The sequence below is a fragment of the Chionomys nivalis genome, chromosome 15 (genome assembly GCF_950005125.1).
Source record: "Chionomys nivalis chromosome 15, mChiNiv1.1, whole genome shotgun sequence".
Classification (NCBI taxonomy): Eukaryota; Metazoa; Chordata; class Mammalia; order Rodentia; family Cricetidae; genus Chionomys; species Chionomys nivalis.
In genome coordinates, this window is record NC_080100.1 from 51,898,901 (window position 1) to 51,915,722 (window position 16,822).

The following is a 16,822-nucleotide window of genomic DNA, read 5'->3' on the forward strand; positions in this document are numbered from 1 at the left end:
CAGCGACCTCAGTATTTTTTTTTTCTTATCTTGCTTCTCGGTGTTTCCACCCATCTCGGAGACCAATCTCGACGTCTCCTCCTTCAGGCAGCTTCCCAGCTAGCCCCTGCCCCAAATCAAAGGCTGGTGGGCGTGTTGGACCTGGCCAAGGCTGGGGAAACCAAGCCACTGTATAAAGAGACTGCAGCCACCAGGCAACACAGGCTTTGCTACTGGACCCCATTCGCCTCCAGTCCACAGCTGTATCCAGAGCCACTTACTACACCCAAAAGATGGCACCGGTGGCCGGCAAGAAGGGCAAGAAGGTAAGCCTGCAGGGAACCTGAGGGCACTCTCAGAGGCACCACCAGTTGGGCACCCCCAACGTCAGTGAGGGCAGAGGGGTGTTTGGGGCCTGGCTGTGGTCCTCCTAGTTGGCGGCCTTGAATCAGAAGGGACACCCAGAACTTCTGTGTGACCTGGGGCGTCTCCCACAGAATGCACTCTAGACAGTTTCTGTCCCCGCTCCCCCTCGCCTGCACCTCCGGTTCCACTTCAGACCACGGTGCACCCTGAATGTGTGGGATGATTGTCTTCTGAATCCAAGGCACCCCCCACAACCACCTCGGAAGTCAGGGCGCCCCCCTCTTGCCCCTCTGATTCTCAACACTTCCTGAGTGCAGCACGCTGAAGACCATGGAGCACTCACAGAAGCTGCTCTCGGCCCCAGGGTGCAATTTCCCACCCAGCAGAGGTGGCCCTGACTGGGGGCTTGCGGGCTGTCTGGAGGGGTGTCGGTGCAGGAGGAGCAGGTAGCTGCAGAGCCCACCTGACTGCCCGACGGTTCCTCGCTCGCGCCACCTCTCACCAGACATCCCGCCAGCTGCCACTAGGAGAACAGCACTGTGGGGGAGTAATGGGAGGTTTCATCCACAGCTTGTTTCAGGACCACAGAAAAATGCCTTACATGAGCACCAAAAAAACAGTTTTAGAAAAGAATAAGTAGATTGATTGTAAAACACTGAGGAAGAGCTGTTCATAGAATTCTAAAAACCAAAATGCCCTTGGGTCCCACTCCTGCCGAACAAGAAGCACGTTTCTGCTTCCCAGTGGCCTGCTGGACACAGGAGTTCAGTTCAAATCAGACCTTCTGGGTTAGGAGGGTTGGATGGGGAGGAGGGTATAAACTCGGCTCTGATATCAAGCCCACCACAAAAGACCCCAGGAGATGGCTGGGAGACAGATGGAGCCAGGCTGACTCAGTACCCTGCGAAAGTAAGGCATGTCCTGCTGAGATACCACCTGGTGTGCCCAGTTTGTAAAGGGAGAGGCACCAATTCAAAAATTCTCAAGGGAGAAAGCTAATCTTGTTCAAATTTGGCAACACCGTGCCCCAGAGGGTGATGGATGCCTGTAGTATAAGGCTGTACGGTTCAAGCTTTGGAATTATTGCCAGCCCATAATTTACTAAATGATGTCCCCCACCCCCACCCCCTCCACACACACTCGTTTGACCCCATTTGGAAAATCATGGATTCTAATCCACTTCCCAAACTCAAGCTTAGAAACGCCACCATTTTAAAGATGACTCTCTAGCAAGGTCTGATGGCACGGGATGAAATCCCAGCACTCAGGAGAAAAGGCAAGAGGATCCTAGATCAAGACCAGCCTTAGCTGTACAGTGACACAATGTCTGAAAAAAAGTGTGTGTGTGTGTTGGGGGGGGGGTCTTCAGAGAATTATCAAGAAACAAGTGGCGTAAGGGTGCCTCCCCAATACATAAATGCTAAAATAAGGGCAGTAATATGCATGCCTATATATCTGCATTTAAAAGATGTTACAAGGACACATAGTCACTGCAGAAAAACAAATGGTTAAAATACAAAGAAAAGAGCCTGCAACTGTATTGATATATATTCTGCTAGTTCCCTAGGCCAATACATGCTTTAAAAAAATAAGCTGATGTTACATATACTCCTTTGTAAAAATTTCACACACACACACACACACACACACACAAAGTGAGTCTAAGTTTTCATTACTATGCCTTAGAGATCCCTGAAACAAAAATGCCTCTGACCTGCAAGCCCCTTGCCCAAGGACAGACAGTTCCTGAAATGCTGGAGGCTATTGTTTATGGGAGATAGCAAGTCACAAGTTTTCACTCCCCTAAGCAGGTTTGTTCGAGGATTCTGCACCAAATGTGCTTTCTCACATGTGGGTGGGAGGTTCACAGACTGGAGGTTTGCCAGGATGTATGCTTGCCCCTAATGGGAAACACAACGAACTATGGGTTTTCCTTCTTATGCCACTATAGACTGTGAGTCTGGGCCATTTCCTGTTATTCTGGGTATGGACCTTACCAGAGCCCATCTCCCTGGCCGGTATTTAATTAAGTCTTGCTTCAAATTGGTTTTAAACTGTGGTAGTGGTCTTAGTCTCAGTCAGTGGGATTAACAAAACAACATTGCACTGTTTAGCTTAGGAACAACGAAATTCTGATGTCTTAGTAGAATCTAAGAGTATGCTGGCATAATCGCTAAACAGTATGATCGACATGATAATTAAAACACCACTCCCCCTATTTCCAAAGATCAGATTCCTGGCTGTTCTGTGTATTAAAATGCTGTGGCACTAAAACTTGAGAATATGTTCAGTGAGCACTGGTAACTGCCACAATCTCACTAGTTATTTCTGCCCAGAGCAACTCATAGCTTATTTCATGTGACTGATACATACATATATAACACATACATATACAATTATGTATATAGAATATGTATATATGTGTGTATATACGTACACCTATACACTACATGTGTATACTTGTTAATTTTAGATGTAGTATTTAGACACATTATAGTCATGATGAATATTTGGATTTCAAGATTGCACAATAGCAACTCTGTATCTTTATAGCTGTTTGTTAACTCACAGACTCCCAGGCTTGAAAGTGTTTGGGGTCTGAAAGGAGGAGAAGGCAGCAGGGAGCACACATCCTCATGTAATTTCCAGCTCCGCCGTGAAAATGCCAATGGTTTCTCGCTGAGCACTTGCTGTCAAAATGGCGTGGGTGGGGATGGAGAGGCGGAGGGTTAAAATGAAGGAGGCTTTCAGAAGATAGGGAGGAATTTTGGTGTGAAAGCCTGTGACTCCTCGAGCGGTTCATATAGCCCGTGTTCTCGCCTTGTTTCTAAAAACCCACTGATGCAGCTAGTAAGCAGTATGTAGTAAGCATGCACACTGCAATGTGTCCCCAGAACGATTCCCTTTCTCAGAGCTGCCCCACCCCCTCGCCTCTGTCTGAAATCAAATCTAGAAGCCACTTAAGGATGAAATGGTCATAAGGACCTTGAATAAATTATTCACAGACCTGGGCTTTAATTCCCCATTTCTAAAATCAGAGAGAGAACTAGGGTATGTTTAATTTAAAGTTCATGATTCTTGGAAACTGCAAAAACAGTTATACTAGTAAATTACTTTTGAATCCATAAAACCCTTTTCCAATTCACAATTCAAAATTCATCTCTTGCACCTGAGCACGGTGGCAATCGTTCCACAGCAGTGAAATGGAAGAGCTCTGGGGAGTGGACTGGAAACCATCCACGAGTGCCATGCCTGTCACTTCCCTGTTCTTGGCACGGGATACAGGACGTGCGTACTTACAGACTCATGAGTGCGTGACAGATCTGCCGCTGCAGAGCATGCCAAGCACGGAGCCCATGAGTGATTTGGCCACCTCTGTTCTGGCTGTACCAGGGGTCATGTGACTTTTCAGTCTTCTACCAGACGGCATTCTATGCTACCCCAACCTCTCTGACAGTGCTAACCCTCTCTTTAGTTTCTTGATAGAGCAAGAAGGCTGTCTGTCATCCTTTAAGAATATGCACCACCAGTGATGGGTCTCGGTAGCAGAGTTCCTGCCTAGCATGCACAAGATCTCAGGTTAAATTCCCAGCATTTCTAAAAATGAAAAAAGATGTGCTTCATCAGAGTGGCCACAGTTTACAATCTATTATGTGTTTTATAAGGAGCTAGAGGAAAAGAATTTAAGGATCCCAACCCTCCTAATGATAAATAATTAATGAACTTGAAATCCTAATTGCTCCAATTTGCTCATTATTCACTGTGTATATGAACTGAATTATCATTTTATGCCCACAAGTATGTAAAAATTTAAAAATATATATGCAAACTGGGAAATATGTGCTCTTCTTTTATGCTGCTGGGGATAGAACCCTGAGTCTCAGGCATGTTAGGCAAATGCTCTACCACTTTGCTATACATCCAAGTACTTCTCCGTGTGTACTGAAAGACACCCAGGCTCTGCACATATCACAAACTCAGTGCGTAAACATGAGTATGCCAGTTTTCAATAGCTGAGCATTCTAAATAAATAAATGTATAAAATATATAATGAATTAATGTATATAATACATATGTATGTTTCTGATGTTGATGCAAAAACCCAACTCTCACCTCACAGGGAAGAGACGTTTATTCTGGAGTCACTCTGAGTGATTATGACTCAGGTCACTCTAAGCTCCACGTTCCACTTTTGTACTAGTTTGATGAAGTTTTATAGCCATACAACAAAGATAGTTATAAGTCAAGGTGCTCTTTCAATACATTGATGGAAACATTAGTTAGGCCAGTTGTGGCAGAGCAGAGAAACTCTGTTACTGGCCTCAAGACACTATCCCAGTTACTGCAGAGCAGAGAAACACTGTTACCGGCCTTAGACACTATCCGTTAGCATTCATAGCCCTTTGGCTGCTTGGAAACTGGGTGTCTGTTCCAGAGGATTTATCTAATGGTCACGATGATGTTAGGTCATATACACGTACACATGAAGACAATTAATGGTCATAAAAGGGGCAAACATTCGAGATAATTTGGCTCTGGACTTCAACATTTGAACCTCTCCTCATGACTGAAGTTCTTTTTTTTAAATCAGTTTATTTTTTGTATATAAGTGTCATATCTGCTTGTATGCCCTTATGTCAGAAGAAGGCATCACTTCCCACTAGAGATGGTTGTGAGCCACCATGTAGTTGCTGGGAATTGAACTCAGGACCTCAGACAGAGCAGCCAGTGCTCCTAACTGCTGAGCCATCCCTCCAGCCCTGTCACTGAAGTTATAACTAGCTAGTCATCCTCGCAAAGGTGGAGTGCTAAAGGAACTACGCTCTTCAAGAATACGTTTGCAAAAGCACTAAAGGTAGAACTTCTCTTTGAAACTCATCTTCCTTCTCTCCCTCGTCTGGAAATTCAGGGCATCTTAGAACGTCTAAATGCCGGAGAAGTTGTGATCGGAGATGGAGGATTTGTCTTTGCCCTGGAAAAGAGAGGCTATGTAAAGGCTGGACCCTGGACCCCGGAAGCGGCTGTGGAGCACCCGGAGGCAGGTTGGTGCATGCTCCATTCTACACTATGATAATGTGTGCTGTGTTGAGTGAACTGCAGAGCCAACCACGAGACAGGAGCATGCTTGCAGGGTTTCCCATACCTGCTACTGAACCTGAGCGATTGCTGCTAAGCACAAAGGCTGTGCCTGCTTCTATCGGTGGCTGCCTGGCTCCTGCCCTTCACTTTAGATGCGTCTAGAACTTGGATCATTGTCTTTTTCTCTGCGTCTCCCCCCACCAATCTATGTGTGTCCAGTGTTCATAAAGGCAATCCACTCTGCAGTTTGGTAATGCCTGAATCTCCTCTCCAATGAACTTTTGCTTTGTCATCCCTCAGTCACCCACCCTAAAATTTCCATTACCAAGAGATGCCCACCTAGGATGTGCTGACAACAAGCCCCATTTGGCTCCCACCTCCAGTCTTCCTACTCCCTCTCTGTAGTTTTCCCATTCCTCCATCTCATGAAGACGCTCCACCTTTCGATCAAACCAGCTTAGAGTCTGATCATTCTCCCCCAAGTGTCTATCATTCTCTTATACAAGTTAGGGTCCATGGTGCCACATTGTGTCTCTCCATTGTGATTAGTCAACTAGTTCTGTTCATACTACTGCAGCCCAGGCCTGTCTGCAGTCCACTGTCCCCTGTCTATACCCTCCCCGTGTGCCTTCTTCCCACTCTTGAAACCACCAACTAATAGTGACCAGAAAGTGCTACTGGGATTAAAGGCTTGCCCCACCACCACCCAGCTGAGAACTCACATCTCATAAGGAGGAGGCAAAGTGAACCCCCCAAATGGGGAGTCTTTTTAAATCTCAAAACCGGGCCCCAGTGATGCACTTCCTCCATCAAGGCCACACCTTCCAATCCTTCCTAAATATCTCCACCCACTGGGGACCACGTATTCAAACATGAACCTGGGGAATGTGAGCCTTCTCAATCTAACCACCACAGGATCCTTTCTCAAAAAGCAAGCAGACAGAAACTCAAAATTATCTTTCATAAAAACACTGGGCTAATCGCATACTATCCCTGAGGTCCAGAGCATAATCTTTGGGGTGCCAGGCTAGTAGGCCATTTACACTCTGTTCCCTTTTCAACTTTATGCCCTACTGCTCTCCAGCATCTCTTTGGTGTTCGTGTAGACTTCCTTCATTCCCCCAAACGCCAAACATGACCCTTCCTTGTGTTTGCTCAGGCCGTTCCTACTGCAGGGACTTCCCTTCCCCACCTCCACCTGGCAAGAACCTGGACAGCTCCAACCTGCAGCCCCAGTGACTTCCTTTCCCTGTGGTAGAAAGTAGCTTCTGCAGAGCCCCTCCACACACTGCTTCGGTCAGGTATCCTTGAATGGATCATAGATTTCCCAAGGATTTCCCCCTCATGTTTATTAGTGACTTTCACAAAGAATCAGTGAGTGGAGAGCAAGTTGACAAGGAGCAGACTAAACCAAGAACACAGCGCCATAATCCCTGCCCTCTCCAGCCACCCAACCATACAGCCATGACAGTCTTGAGAGAGGCTCCAGGAGACCCAGAGTTCCCCCTCTAGATATGTGAGTGTCGAGCCGCTGAAACAGCCATTCTGATGTCTGCTCATCTGAGAGCCTCTCTCGAAAGCGTTGCACATGGGTGAGTGGGTGACATCACGTGGGTGAGTAGGTGACCTCACAGCTTTGCTTGTGGCCTTCCCAGTTCGCCAGCTTCACAGGGAGTTCCTCAGAGCTGGCGCGAACGTCATGCAGACCTTCACGTTCTACGCCAGCGAGGACAAGCTGGAGAACCGAGGGAACTACGTGGCAGAGAAGATATCCGTGAGTACCACGCACCCCGGCCACCACCTGTGAAGGACAGCACAGACACACCACTCCCAAGAGAAAAGCTGGAGTTTTGCTTTATTACCAAAATAAGAGACAGGTGACTCACTCTCAGGACTGAGTTGCATGTGTTAAGAGGAACAGGAAGGCATTTATGAAGCAGATTAAGACTGTGCAACAATGTATCCTGCCCCTCCATTGCTAAGCAAAGTGCCGTCTTTGCAAGTCCACACATCTCTCCCGTTTCTGAGACAGGCTCTCATTACGCAGCCTGGAACTCACAGGGATCTGCCTGCCTCTGCCTCCCAAGTCTGGGATCAGAGGTGTGCAGAGCACAGGGGGGCAGCAGCCTGAGCAGCACCCAGTTCAGCTGCGGTCGCTTCTGTCCGGGGTCAAAGCACTTGCTCACCAAGCCTGAGATTTTGTCCTTTCTAAAATGCATTGGGAGTTCTAAAATTCCAACAGCTGAAATGACATGTGGTAGTGGGTGTCCTGGTTTGTTGTTGTTTTTTTTTTTTTTTTATTTTCTGTGTGTGTGTGTGTGTGTGTGTGTGTGTTTGGGGTTTTTCGGATGGTGGTTGTTGGATTAGCTTTGTTTTTTTAAGGATAAAGTGGGATTTTGTGGTTGTTGTCTGCAGAGTGAGGGGTGGAACCCAGTACCTCAGAGCCCTGCCCACAAGTGACACCCCAGGTCAGGTGGTCCCACGTACACCCCTAGCCACTCAGGAGACTGAAGTGAGAGGGTCACTTAGACCCAGGAGTTGAAGGTGACAGGGTGAGACCATCTCAGCATGAAACAAGCTGGCCCGGGTTGCGCATGCCTGTGATTCCAGCACTTGGGAGATGAAGGCAGGGGTATCAGGAGTTTGAGGACATCCTGGGCTAAATGAGACCCCATTCAAAAAACCAAATGGAAATGCCATCCACCAGGCCAGTTCAGTCTTACATGTCTAAGAGATTAGAATGCGCCTCGCTAGGTGTGTATTTACCGCTCTGTGAGATCTATACATGCATAGGCATGAACTTAGTCGTCATCCTAACTGAATTTTAGTCTTATTAATCATAAAAGCTATTACCCATTGTCACCACCACAACAGATCAGGCTAGGTGTTAGAAAATTCTTCTTTAGTTCTTTTTTCATGTAAAAACTGCTAATCCTCTCATAGATTTTTGACAGAGCTGGAGCCTAGATATGACCACTGCGTTCATTGTGGTTTTCGTGATTATTAATGTAGTTTTAAAAACGTCTGGGCTCCATAAACCATTGATCTACATAACCCTTGTTTCCTGGGATAAAGGCAGTGATTTTAAAAGTAAAACTGAAAGGTGGGCATAATTATTTTCAATTTCATGTGTAAATTGAGATGTGTCCTCCACTTCCCATCTTAGGGTCAGAAGGTCAATGAAGCTGCCTGCGACATTGCGCGGCAGGTGGCGGATGAAGGAGATGCTTTGGTGGCGGGAGGTGTGAGTCAAACACCTTCATACCTTAGCTGCAAGAGTGAAATAGAAGTCAAAAAAATATTCCAGCAGCAGCTGGAGGTCTTCATGAAGAAGAATGTGGACTTCCTCATTGCCGAGGTAAGCGAGGAATTCCATGGCCAGACCCTTTTCTATATAACCTTCTGCTCTCTCGATGTCAGTATGGGGTGGTGGTCAAATCTCAATGAAGAACAATAACATTTATCTTTTGAGATCTTTTTCCATCTCAGACTTCTGCTAGCGTTGACTCAGTTGGTCTAACACAGTAATTTTCAAACCTTTTTCTTCAATTTACACTAAGAAACTGTCACTCCGTCCTCTTCTGTGTCACAAATGCTTAGTAAATGGGTTATCATTAGATGGATCCTTAAGTAATAATAGATAATAATAATAAGCTATATAATATTACTTATATAATTATATTTATTAATAATTATAATACAATAATTAATAGATATATAATAATATGTATTCTTATCCTTTTGTGGGAAACATGACTAAGATGTTCTGCCCTTCACTGATTTCAGTATTTTGAGCATGTGGAAGAAGCTGTGTGGGCAGTAGAAGTATTAAAAACATCTGGGAAACCTGTGGCTGCTACCATGTGCATTGGGCCTGAAGGAGATCTGCATGGCGTGTCCCCCGGAGAGTGTGCAGTGCGGCTGGTAAAAGCAGGTGATGATAGATTTCCATTTGCCCAGTTTGCCTCTAGTGAACTTTTAAAATAACATAAAGAAAATGCACACTGTTTCAGGAATCCGTACATGCCACTGGCATGTAACAAGGAAATACATACAGAAAAGCCACAGATTTACTTTGTATACGTGTGGAAGGATATGCCTGTCTATGTGTGTGTGTGTCCGTGTGTGTGTGTGTGTGTGTGTGTGTGCGCATGGCGTGTGTGTGCACACGTGGAGGCCCAAGGTGACCGCTGGGTGTTTACCTCTCATATTGCTCCTCGCCTTACTTATTAAGACAGGGTCTCTCGCTGAACCGAGCTCATGGATTAGCTAGACTGGCTTGGCCACTGAGCTCTTGGAAGTCACTCACCTCGTCACAACACCACTAGTGTTACAGGCGTGTGCCACTTCGCCCAGCTTTGTACATGGGTGCTGGGGATCTGAACTCAGGACCCATTGAGCCATCTCCCCAACTCATGAAATTGATAATTTTAAGGAACAGTAAATTTCATTCTTTGATCCCCAAGCCACAAATGCATGGCAGCCTTCAGAAAGGGGCAGCCAGACATATGGCTGGAGGTTTAATGCTTAGAAATAAGAAGAATGTTTGGGTAAGTCAGAAGAAACGTTAGGAGAAATTCTGTTTTATTTAAACGTGTCTCAAGTCGAGACCCTTTAAACATTAATAACTTCAAAGTTAGTTGTCTCTTTGCCAAAGTTTTTCCTTTCTCATGGTGGCCAGCTTGCTTTGCTTCGTGTAATTGGTATAATAAATCAAAAGAAACTTTGATATGAAATACTGACCACCTAATATATCTTTTTATCCAATTTCTGTTCCTAACATTGGGTTTCATTTCAATTAGGGGAAACTCACAGGCTGTTTTCTAAACTGTCGCATTTTAAATCCAAGTTATAACTCAGTGTCAGGGGAAGAGCGAGCCCAGTCTGAACTGGAGACACTTTGGTGATGTGTTTTATTTATGATTTTTATCCACTCCTGATTTTTCATAAAAATCGTTTTCATACTTGTCATTAACAGTAACAAATATTTATATTTAGGAAGGAATTGTATAATCCTAATTTTATGGGAAATATAAAATGAGGGGGGTAAGTTAGTTATCTTCAAGAGGATCGGAGGGCTGACCATCATTTGTGTCGGTGATTGGCAGGCATGCGGGGCCTGCAGCTAGGCCTCACCCCTCATTCTGCTGGCCTTTTGCATTCTGTGCTTCGGGTATAGCCTTCACGGGTCCTCACTTATTTCATTCATCTGTTTAAAGTCTGGCCCCTCACTAGATTAACATCTGTGAAGGTGGAGACCAGGTCTGTCTAAATCAGCCTTGAGCACCCTGTGGCTAGACAAGTGCCTAACTCGACATAGGTTTTTAATAACCCCTGTCTAACAAACCCAGTCCATCTTCCAATGTTTGGCTCCAATTTTATTTCCATGTGTCTGGCACGATCATCCCTGCCCTTCAAGTGCGTCGCTTTCTAAGTATGCCACTCATTTGGAGTATCTTCAGTTGATAGTTTTCCATCTGTGAAAATGCTGCTATCCCGATGTACTTAGAATATGCCATGCTAAACCTAGGTGTGCATGGATCTCCGCTGCACACCTAGCAGAGTCTTTGACACCTCTTTATATTGTGTCAACATCCAAGAAGGAAATGCAATGAATAGCCATTATCTAGTTTAATTCATCAAAATATTACGTTGCATCCATGGGCCAAATTTTGGAAAGTCCTGAGCTAAAATATAAAGTCTATGACATCAGAGACCATATTGTATTTATATTTCCTCTTATAAGGAAACTTGCATCTAGCAAGTGTCTAGTAAATAGCCAACCAACATATAATTAATTAATCAGTATAATAAAATTAAACAAAGAAAGAAACTATGGGCACTTCACATTCAAAATCAAAGTAAGAAGATGAAGATCCAGGTGAAAAATGGGTATGTGCGCGCACCTGTAACCTCAGTGCCAGGGAAGCTGCAGCAGGAGGATTGCTTTGAGTTTGAGACCAGCCTGGGCTACAAAGAGAGACTTAGTAAGATGATAACCAAACAGAGGTAGGTTGGACGGCTCTCACTGAGGTGACCAGCACGCTCCTGCCTGAGACTGGCCTGTCCCCACTTCACCCCTAACGTGGTACTTGCAGTCTTGCGTGGCTATGCCAGAGGTTTGGTGGGCACTGGATTTGAACTCAGATCCTTTTGCCTTCACAGCAGGTGCTCATCGAGCCATCTCCCCCCAACCCTTTGCCAAACGTTTTTAAATTCAAAAAGAAGAAAGAGAAGCTCTATTGGGAATTCCTCTCATTGTGAGAAGATAGAACAACAGCATGCTGTCCCTTCAAACCTTATGATGAGGAAATTTCCAAAATCATACCCAACGATTGCCGTGACTGGTCATGCTGGGTCCAGACACAGGATATAATTGACTATAAAGCATCTAAAACATATTTTGTCTCATTTAATCAAACATCACAACCACAGATTTCAGAAGAACACGTTAAGGTGACAGCTTCTCGTAGCTTCCAGTCCGAGAGGCTAACATGCAAATGAGACTGATGGGTGTTAGCCATTTAGTCACCTCAAATCAAAAGAGGTTTTTGAGATTTTTCCCCCACCCCCCTAATTCTAGACACAAAATTCTCAAAAATAGAGTTCCAAAATAAATTTTTCCCCAAATGACTTTCTGCTACTGTGCCCAAGAAGCCCTTGTGAGTTTGGGCACAGGCCTGTGAGTTTGTTGGACTTGCCTGGTGAGAGAGGGCATTTATTCCGGCTTCAGATGAACAGCATGGTGGGGAACACAGGTGCCACCGGGCAGCTGAGAGTGTTAAAAAATTATTGTGCTTGCCACGTAATGTCAAACACTGAAAAATTGACTGCTGAAATTTAAAGTAAAAAAAAAAAAAGGCTCTAATAATGATTTTAAAAAAAAAAGATGGACAGCCAAGTGTACTTAAGTGACACTTCAATTATACGAGATTCTTCCAAGCGCTTTTCTCAGAAAACACTTCCTGGCTGCCAGCTATCACTCTTGCTCGCAGGTCACGCAGGTTAGTGTGACATGAAGACCAACTGCCATTCTTCAGTTCGCCGCCGAGTACGAGCTTCCCGCTGGCGACGGGAACCCACCAGAGCCTGGTGTCTCCCGCACGCTGACACGTCCCTCTCGCTTACAGGAGCCGCCATCATCGGTGTGAACTGCCACTTTGACCCCGCCACCAGCCTACACACTGTGCGCCTCATGAAGGAGGGTCTGGAAGGCGCGCGGCTGAAAGCCTACCTGATGAGCCAGCCCTTGGCCTACCATACTCCCGACTGCGGCAAACAGGGCTTTATTGATCTCCCTGAGTTCCCCTTTGGTAAGACAGACATTTTTTATAAATTGTCCCAATCTCTTTGCCTGAGGAATCCCAGATGAATTTATATAGCCAGGGAGTTTTCGTCACGGAGAGAAATGGCTGTATTGTCATCTCTTGCCCCTCGTTCCTGTCCCATCCTATCAGGCAAGGAAGGACAAATAGAACCACTAAGAGAAACAACAACCGTGAATTCAAGAGTGAAACCAGTGACACGTGCCTTACAGTTGATGAAAAGGATGTCCTCTGGGGTGGGGGTCTGTGGGGAGCTCTGTCACTGAGGTGTGTGACCTTAGGCAATAGCCAATAGCCTTTCGGCCCTATATTTTTTTAATCACAAAAATAAGGTTAAATGACTTATTTTCAAAGCCCTATTCCTGCTTCAAAAAATATGTTAATTGGGGGGTGGAGAGAGAAATTGAGAGAGAGAGAGAGAGAGAGACAGAGAGACAGAGACAGAGAGACAGAGACAGAGAGAGACAGAGAGAGAGAGATTACATACACGAGGAGGCCAGAGGAGGGCATCAGGGACCCTACCCTCTCTCTTTCCACATGTTTTAAAGATCGACTTTGAATTTTGTGCGTACATATGTATGCCTCTGTGTGGATATGTGCACCGGAGTCCAGATCTGGGGCTGAGGCTATCCTGGCTTTCACGAGTCACCAGCGTGGGCCCAGACCCGGTCCTCATGCCTGAGCTCTGAGTGTTCCCATTCACTGAGCTACCCCTCCAGCCCTTTTAATATCATTTGTTCCAGGCCTGGAACCCAGAGTTGCCACCAGATGGGATATTCAAAAATACGCCAGAGAGGCCTACAACCTAGGGGTCAGGTACATCGGCGGCTGCTGTGGATTTGAGCCCTACCATATCAGGGCCATTGCGGAGGAGCTGGCCCCAGAGAGAGGATTTCTGCCTCCAGCTTCAGAGAAACATGGCAGCTGGGGAAGTGGTTTGAACATGCACACCAAGCCCTGGGTCCGAGCAAGGTCAGTCCCTCTCAACTCGGGCTGCTTCCTCTGTGTCGAAATGAGGCCATTAAAGGACCCAATTTCCTGAGTGATGAGGGCAGGCGGGCTAACTCCTCACCTCAGGGTCCCTCACTGAGCTGCTCATAAACTGTCTTCCTGATGATTTAAGGAGAAAGCTTTAAGACAGATTGTAATTTAGAGAGCACGCAATGTGAGCCTGCGTTCCGGGAAAGCCCCACCCATGGTGGTGTCCACTAATGCTGAACTTTAAAGAGTTGAGTGTAGTGGTGCACACCTTTAATCCGGGCACTAGGAGGCAGAGGCAGTCGGATCTCTGAATCCGAGACCAGTATAGACTACAGACCAAATCAGTGTAGCCATGGCTACACAGAGAAACCCTGTCTCAACAAAACAAAACAGACAAGCAAAAAGAGTTTCGTTACAGCTTAGGCCTGGGGCAGTTCAATGGGAGGGTGGTTTCGTCTGAGTGGGAACTCCAGCAGCATTAAAAAAAAAAAATCAAGAACTGAGTATAGCTTTGTATTAATATTTTATATTAATATTTATATTAATGCTCAGTGTTTTGTGTCATGACTTGCAGAGCTGGGAGTGAGGTGGTAAAATGGGCTAGGCCTTTCCTCAGAACTCACATTCCAATGGGGGAGACGAAAAAGAAATAAGACCCAAACTGGCACCAGGCCAGGCACCTACAATGTTGAGGAAACAGGGAGGAAGGACTGAGAAAATCAATGCTTGGCATAGCGGTGCACACTTGTAATTCCAGCACTTAGGAGGGGGAGGGGAGGAAATAAGGAGTTCAAGGCCAGCCTCAGCTACATAGTGAGTTTGGGTCCGATATGGGTCACACTTTTAGAAGAAAAAGAAAAAAGCAAGAGGAGAAAGACAAGGCTGTTGTACTACAGAGTAAGAGCTTAGATTAGAAGTTTCAGCAGAAGAGAATGACTATGTCTGCCAACCAGGACAAGATCAGAGAAGAAGGGCTCGAGAGAGCTGGGTTTTGAAGGCTAAGTAGGATCCCACCAGGTAGAAAATGAGGAGGGGAGCTCCAGGCCAAGGGAGTTCTACCACTTTCAACAGGTATACAGTCAGGGTACAACCGTGGATGGTGAAGTAGCAAGGCACAGCCCGGCCCCCAAAGAGTTAGCCTAAAAGACAGAGAAATAAACCAGAAAGTTCAAATGATGTGATAAGTTCAAGTACAGAGACACACAGCAGCGTGGGCTCTGAGTTAATGGCCCACAGCAGTGGAGGGCAGCCGGGGCTGAATTTTGAGGGATGAATTATATTGTTGGACCAAAGAGGAGCCTGATGGGAGGCACCAAGAGGTGGAAAGAGGGCAGGGTACTGAGAAAGTCTGAGTGGGGCCCGAGTTTCGTAGAAAGCTGATGCCAGGCAAGAAGGGGCGGGTCCATCATCACTGCTGTGCTGGTATATGACCTCACCCCAAGGCGATGGGGTAGATTTTCAAGTTTACTAAATCCAACAGCCTTCTAGCCTGTGTAGATGCCTTCTAGACAGGCTGACCAGACATGATGAGGCCGGAAGCAGAAGGAGATGGTGAAAAGAAAGAGGAAGGCAGAATTCAGTCACAGGGGCCAACTGGTCTGCAGACAGATTTAAATGTGGGCGCAGGGCGAGCGCGGTAGAGGGAAATTGGAGTAGGTGTGGTTGGTCAAAGATGTTATCCACACATAAGAGCGCCATCGTGAAGCCCATTGTTGCACAATTAATCTATTCTAATAAAAGTTGTTTGTGTAGCCCTGGCTGTACTGGAACTCACTCTAGAGCAGGCTGGCCACAAACCAACAGAGATCCACCTGCTTCTGCCTCCTGAGTGCTGGGATTAAAGGTGTGCACCATCACCACATGAATAGTAGAAGATTTTTAAATGTGGCCAGGACACAAGAACAGAAAGGTCATATATATTGGATAAAAACTATCCTGATTCTAAATTTTAGGCTTTTAGTCTCTATGCTTGGGTTCAAAGAAGGTCTAAAGATTTAAAGGGTGAAAAAAAAATGCCTTCGTCTGATTAACAAACATGTGTTCATGGCCATACTTCTAAAGACCAATAAAAGCTCTGAGGCTGTATTGGGGATCCTGGTGTGTGCTTTGGGTGGATTGTGGATCCTGATATGTGTTTTGATTCCACAGGGCCAGAAAGGAATTCTGGCAGAATCTTCGGATAGCTTCTGGCAGGCCGTACAACCCTTCAATGTCTAAGCCAGATGCCTGGGGAGTGACCAAAGGGACAGCGGAGCTGATGCAGCAGAAGGAAGCCACCACTGAGCAGCAGCTGAAAGAGCTCTTTGATAAACAAAAGTTCAAGTCTGCACAGTAGCCACGGGGCAACTGTTTGGGGCGAATTCTTCTATGTCTGAGCCACAATGTGCACATAGAAGGAGAGGCGGCTGCAAGGCAATGCTTATGTCTTACCTGTACCTGTGCTTGGCCTTAGCTAGACAAAATGAAAACACAAAGAGCGCTTTACAGTTATAAGGGGTGCCCTAGAAGCAAAGAGAGGAAAAGTCCACAGTAAACCCTAGACAGGTTTCCTAAGTGTGTGTCATGTTAGCAGGTGTTCAGGAAATCACTGTAGCAAAGAGAAAGTCACTCGCATGTTAACCCCACTTCCGGCAGGAGGCTGGAACAGAGCAATCACTCAGGGACCATATCATGCATGGCACAGAGACCAACTTTATCTAAGGTGTTACTAGCAGTGAACCCCAAGGTCTTTGGAGCATGATCCTTAGTGAGAAACGTTTGATGTAACAGCACTGTAAAACAGAACATAGAAGCGCAAGGAAGAAACAAATTGTCCATTCTGGAATTTTCTGTTCCTATTTCCTCCCATCCCACTGCATTAATAAAAGCACGCTACTCGAAAACCTTCAAGGCAATTTTTTGTGGACCATTAATGGTTTTCATTACTGCAGCGGAACACTTCAGATACGGGACCCACCCAGGGCCAATGTGTCATAGAAAACCAATTCCTTGGGACCCAGATCACGGAATTCTGTTCTGAGAATGCCAGCATTCATTCTCTCCATGGCCAGACTCACTTCAGCCGCTGAAAAAAACACAGGCGTGCTGGGGAG

The 16,822-nt window shown here is 45.9% G+C and overlaps 1 protein-coding gene across 1 annotated transcript; it reads left to right on the plus strand.

Annotated features, from left to right (window-relative positions):
• Positions 1 to 218: 218 nt before the first annotated feature.
• On the plus strand, positions 219 to 16,595 carry Bhmt (betaine--homocysteine S-methyltransferase). Its single transcript, XM_057789804.1, has 8 exons — positions 219 to 305; positions 5,255 to 5,387; positions 7,080 to 7,198; positions 8,591 to 8,782; positions 9,211 to 9,358; positions 12,555 to 12,737; positions 13,493 to 13,721; positions 15,879 to 16,595. The coding sequence occupies exons 1-8, from the start codon at positions 273 to 275 to the stop codon at positions 16,063 to 16,065; spliced, it is 1,224 nt and encodes a 407-aa protein (XP_057645787.1). The 5' UTR covers positions 219 to 272; the 3' UTR covers positions 16,066 to 16,595.
• The last annotated feature ends 227 nt before the right edge of the window (positions 16,596 to 16,822 follow it).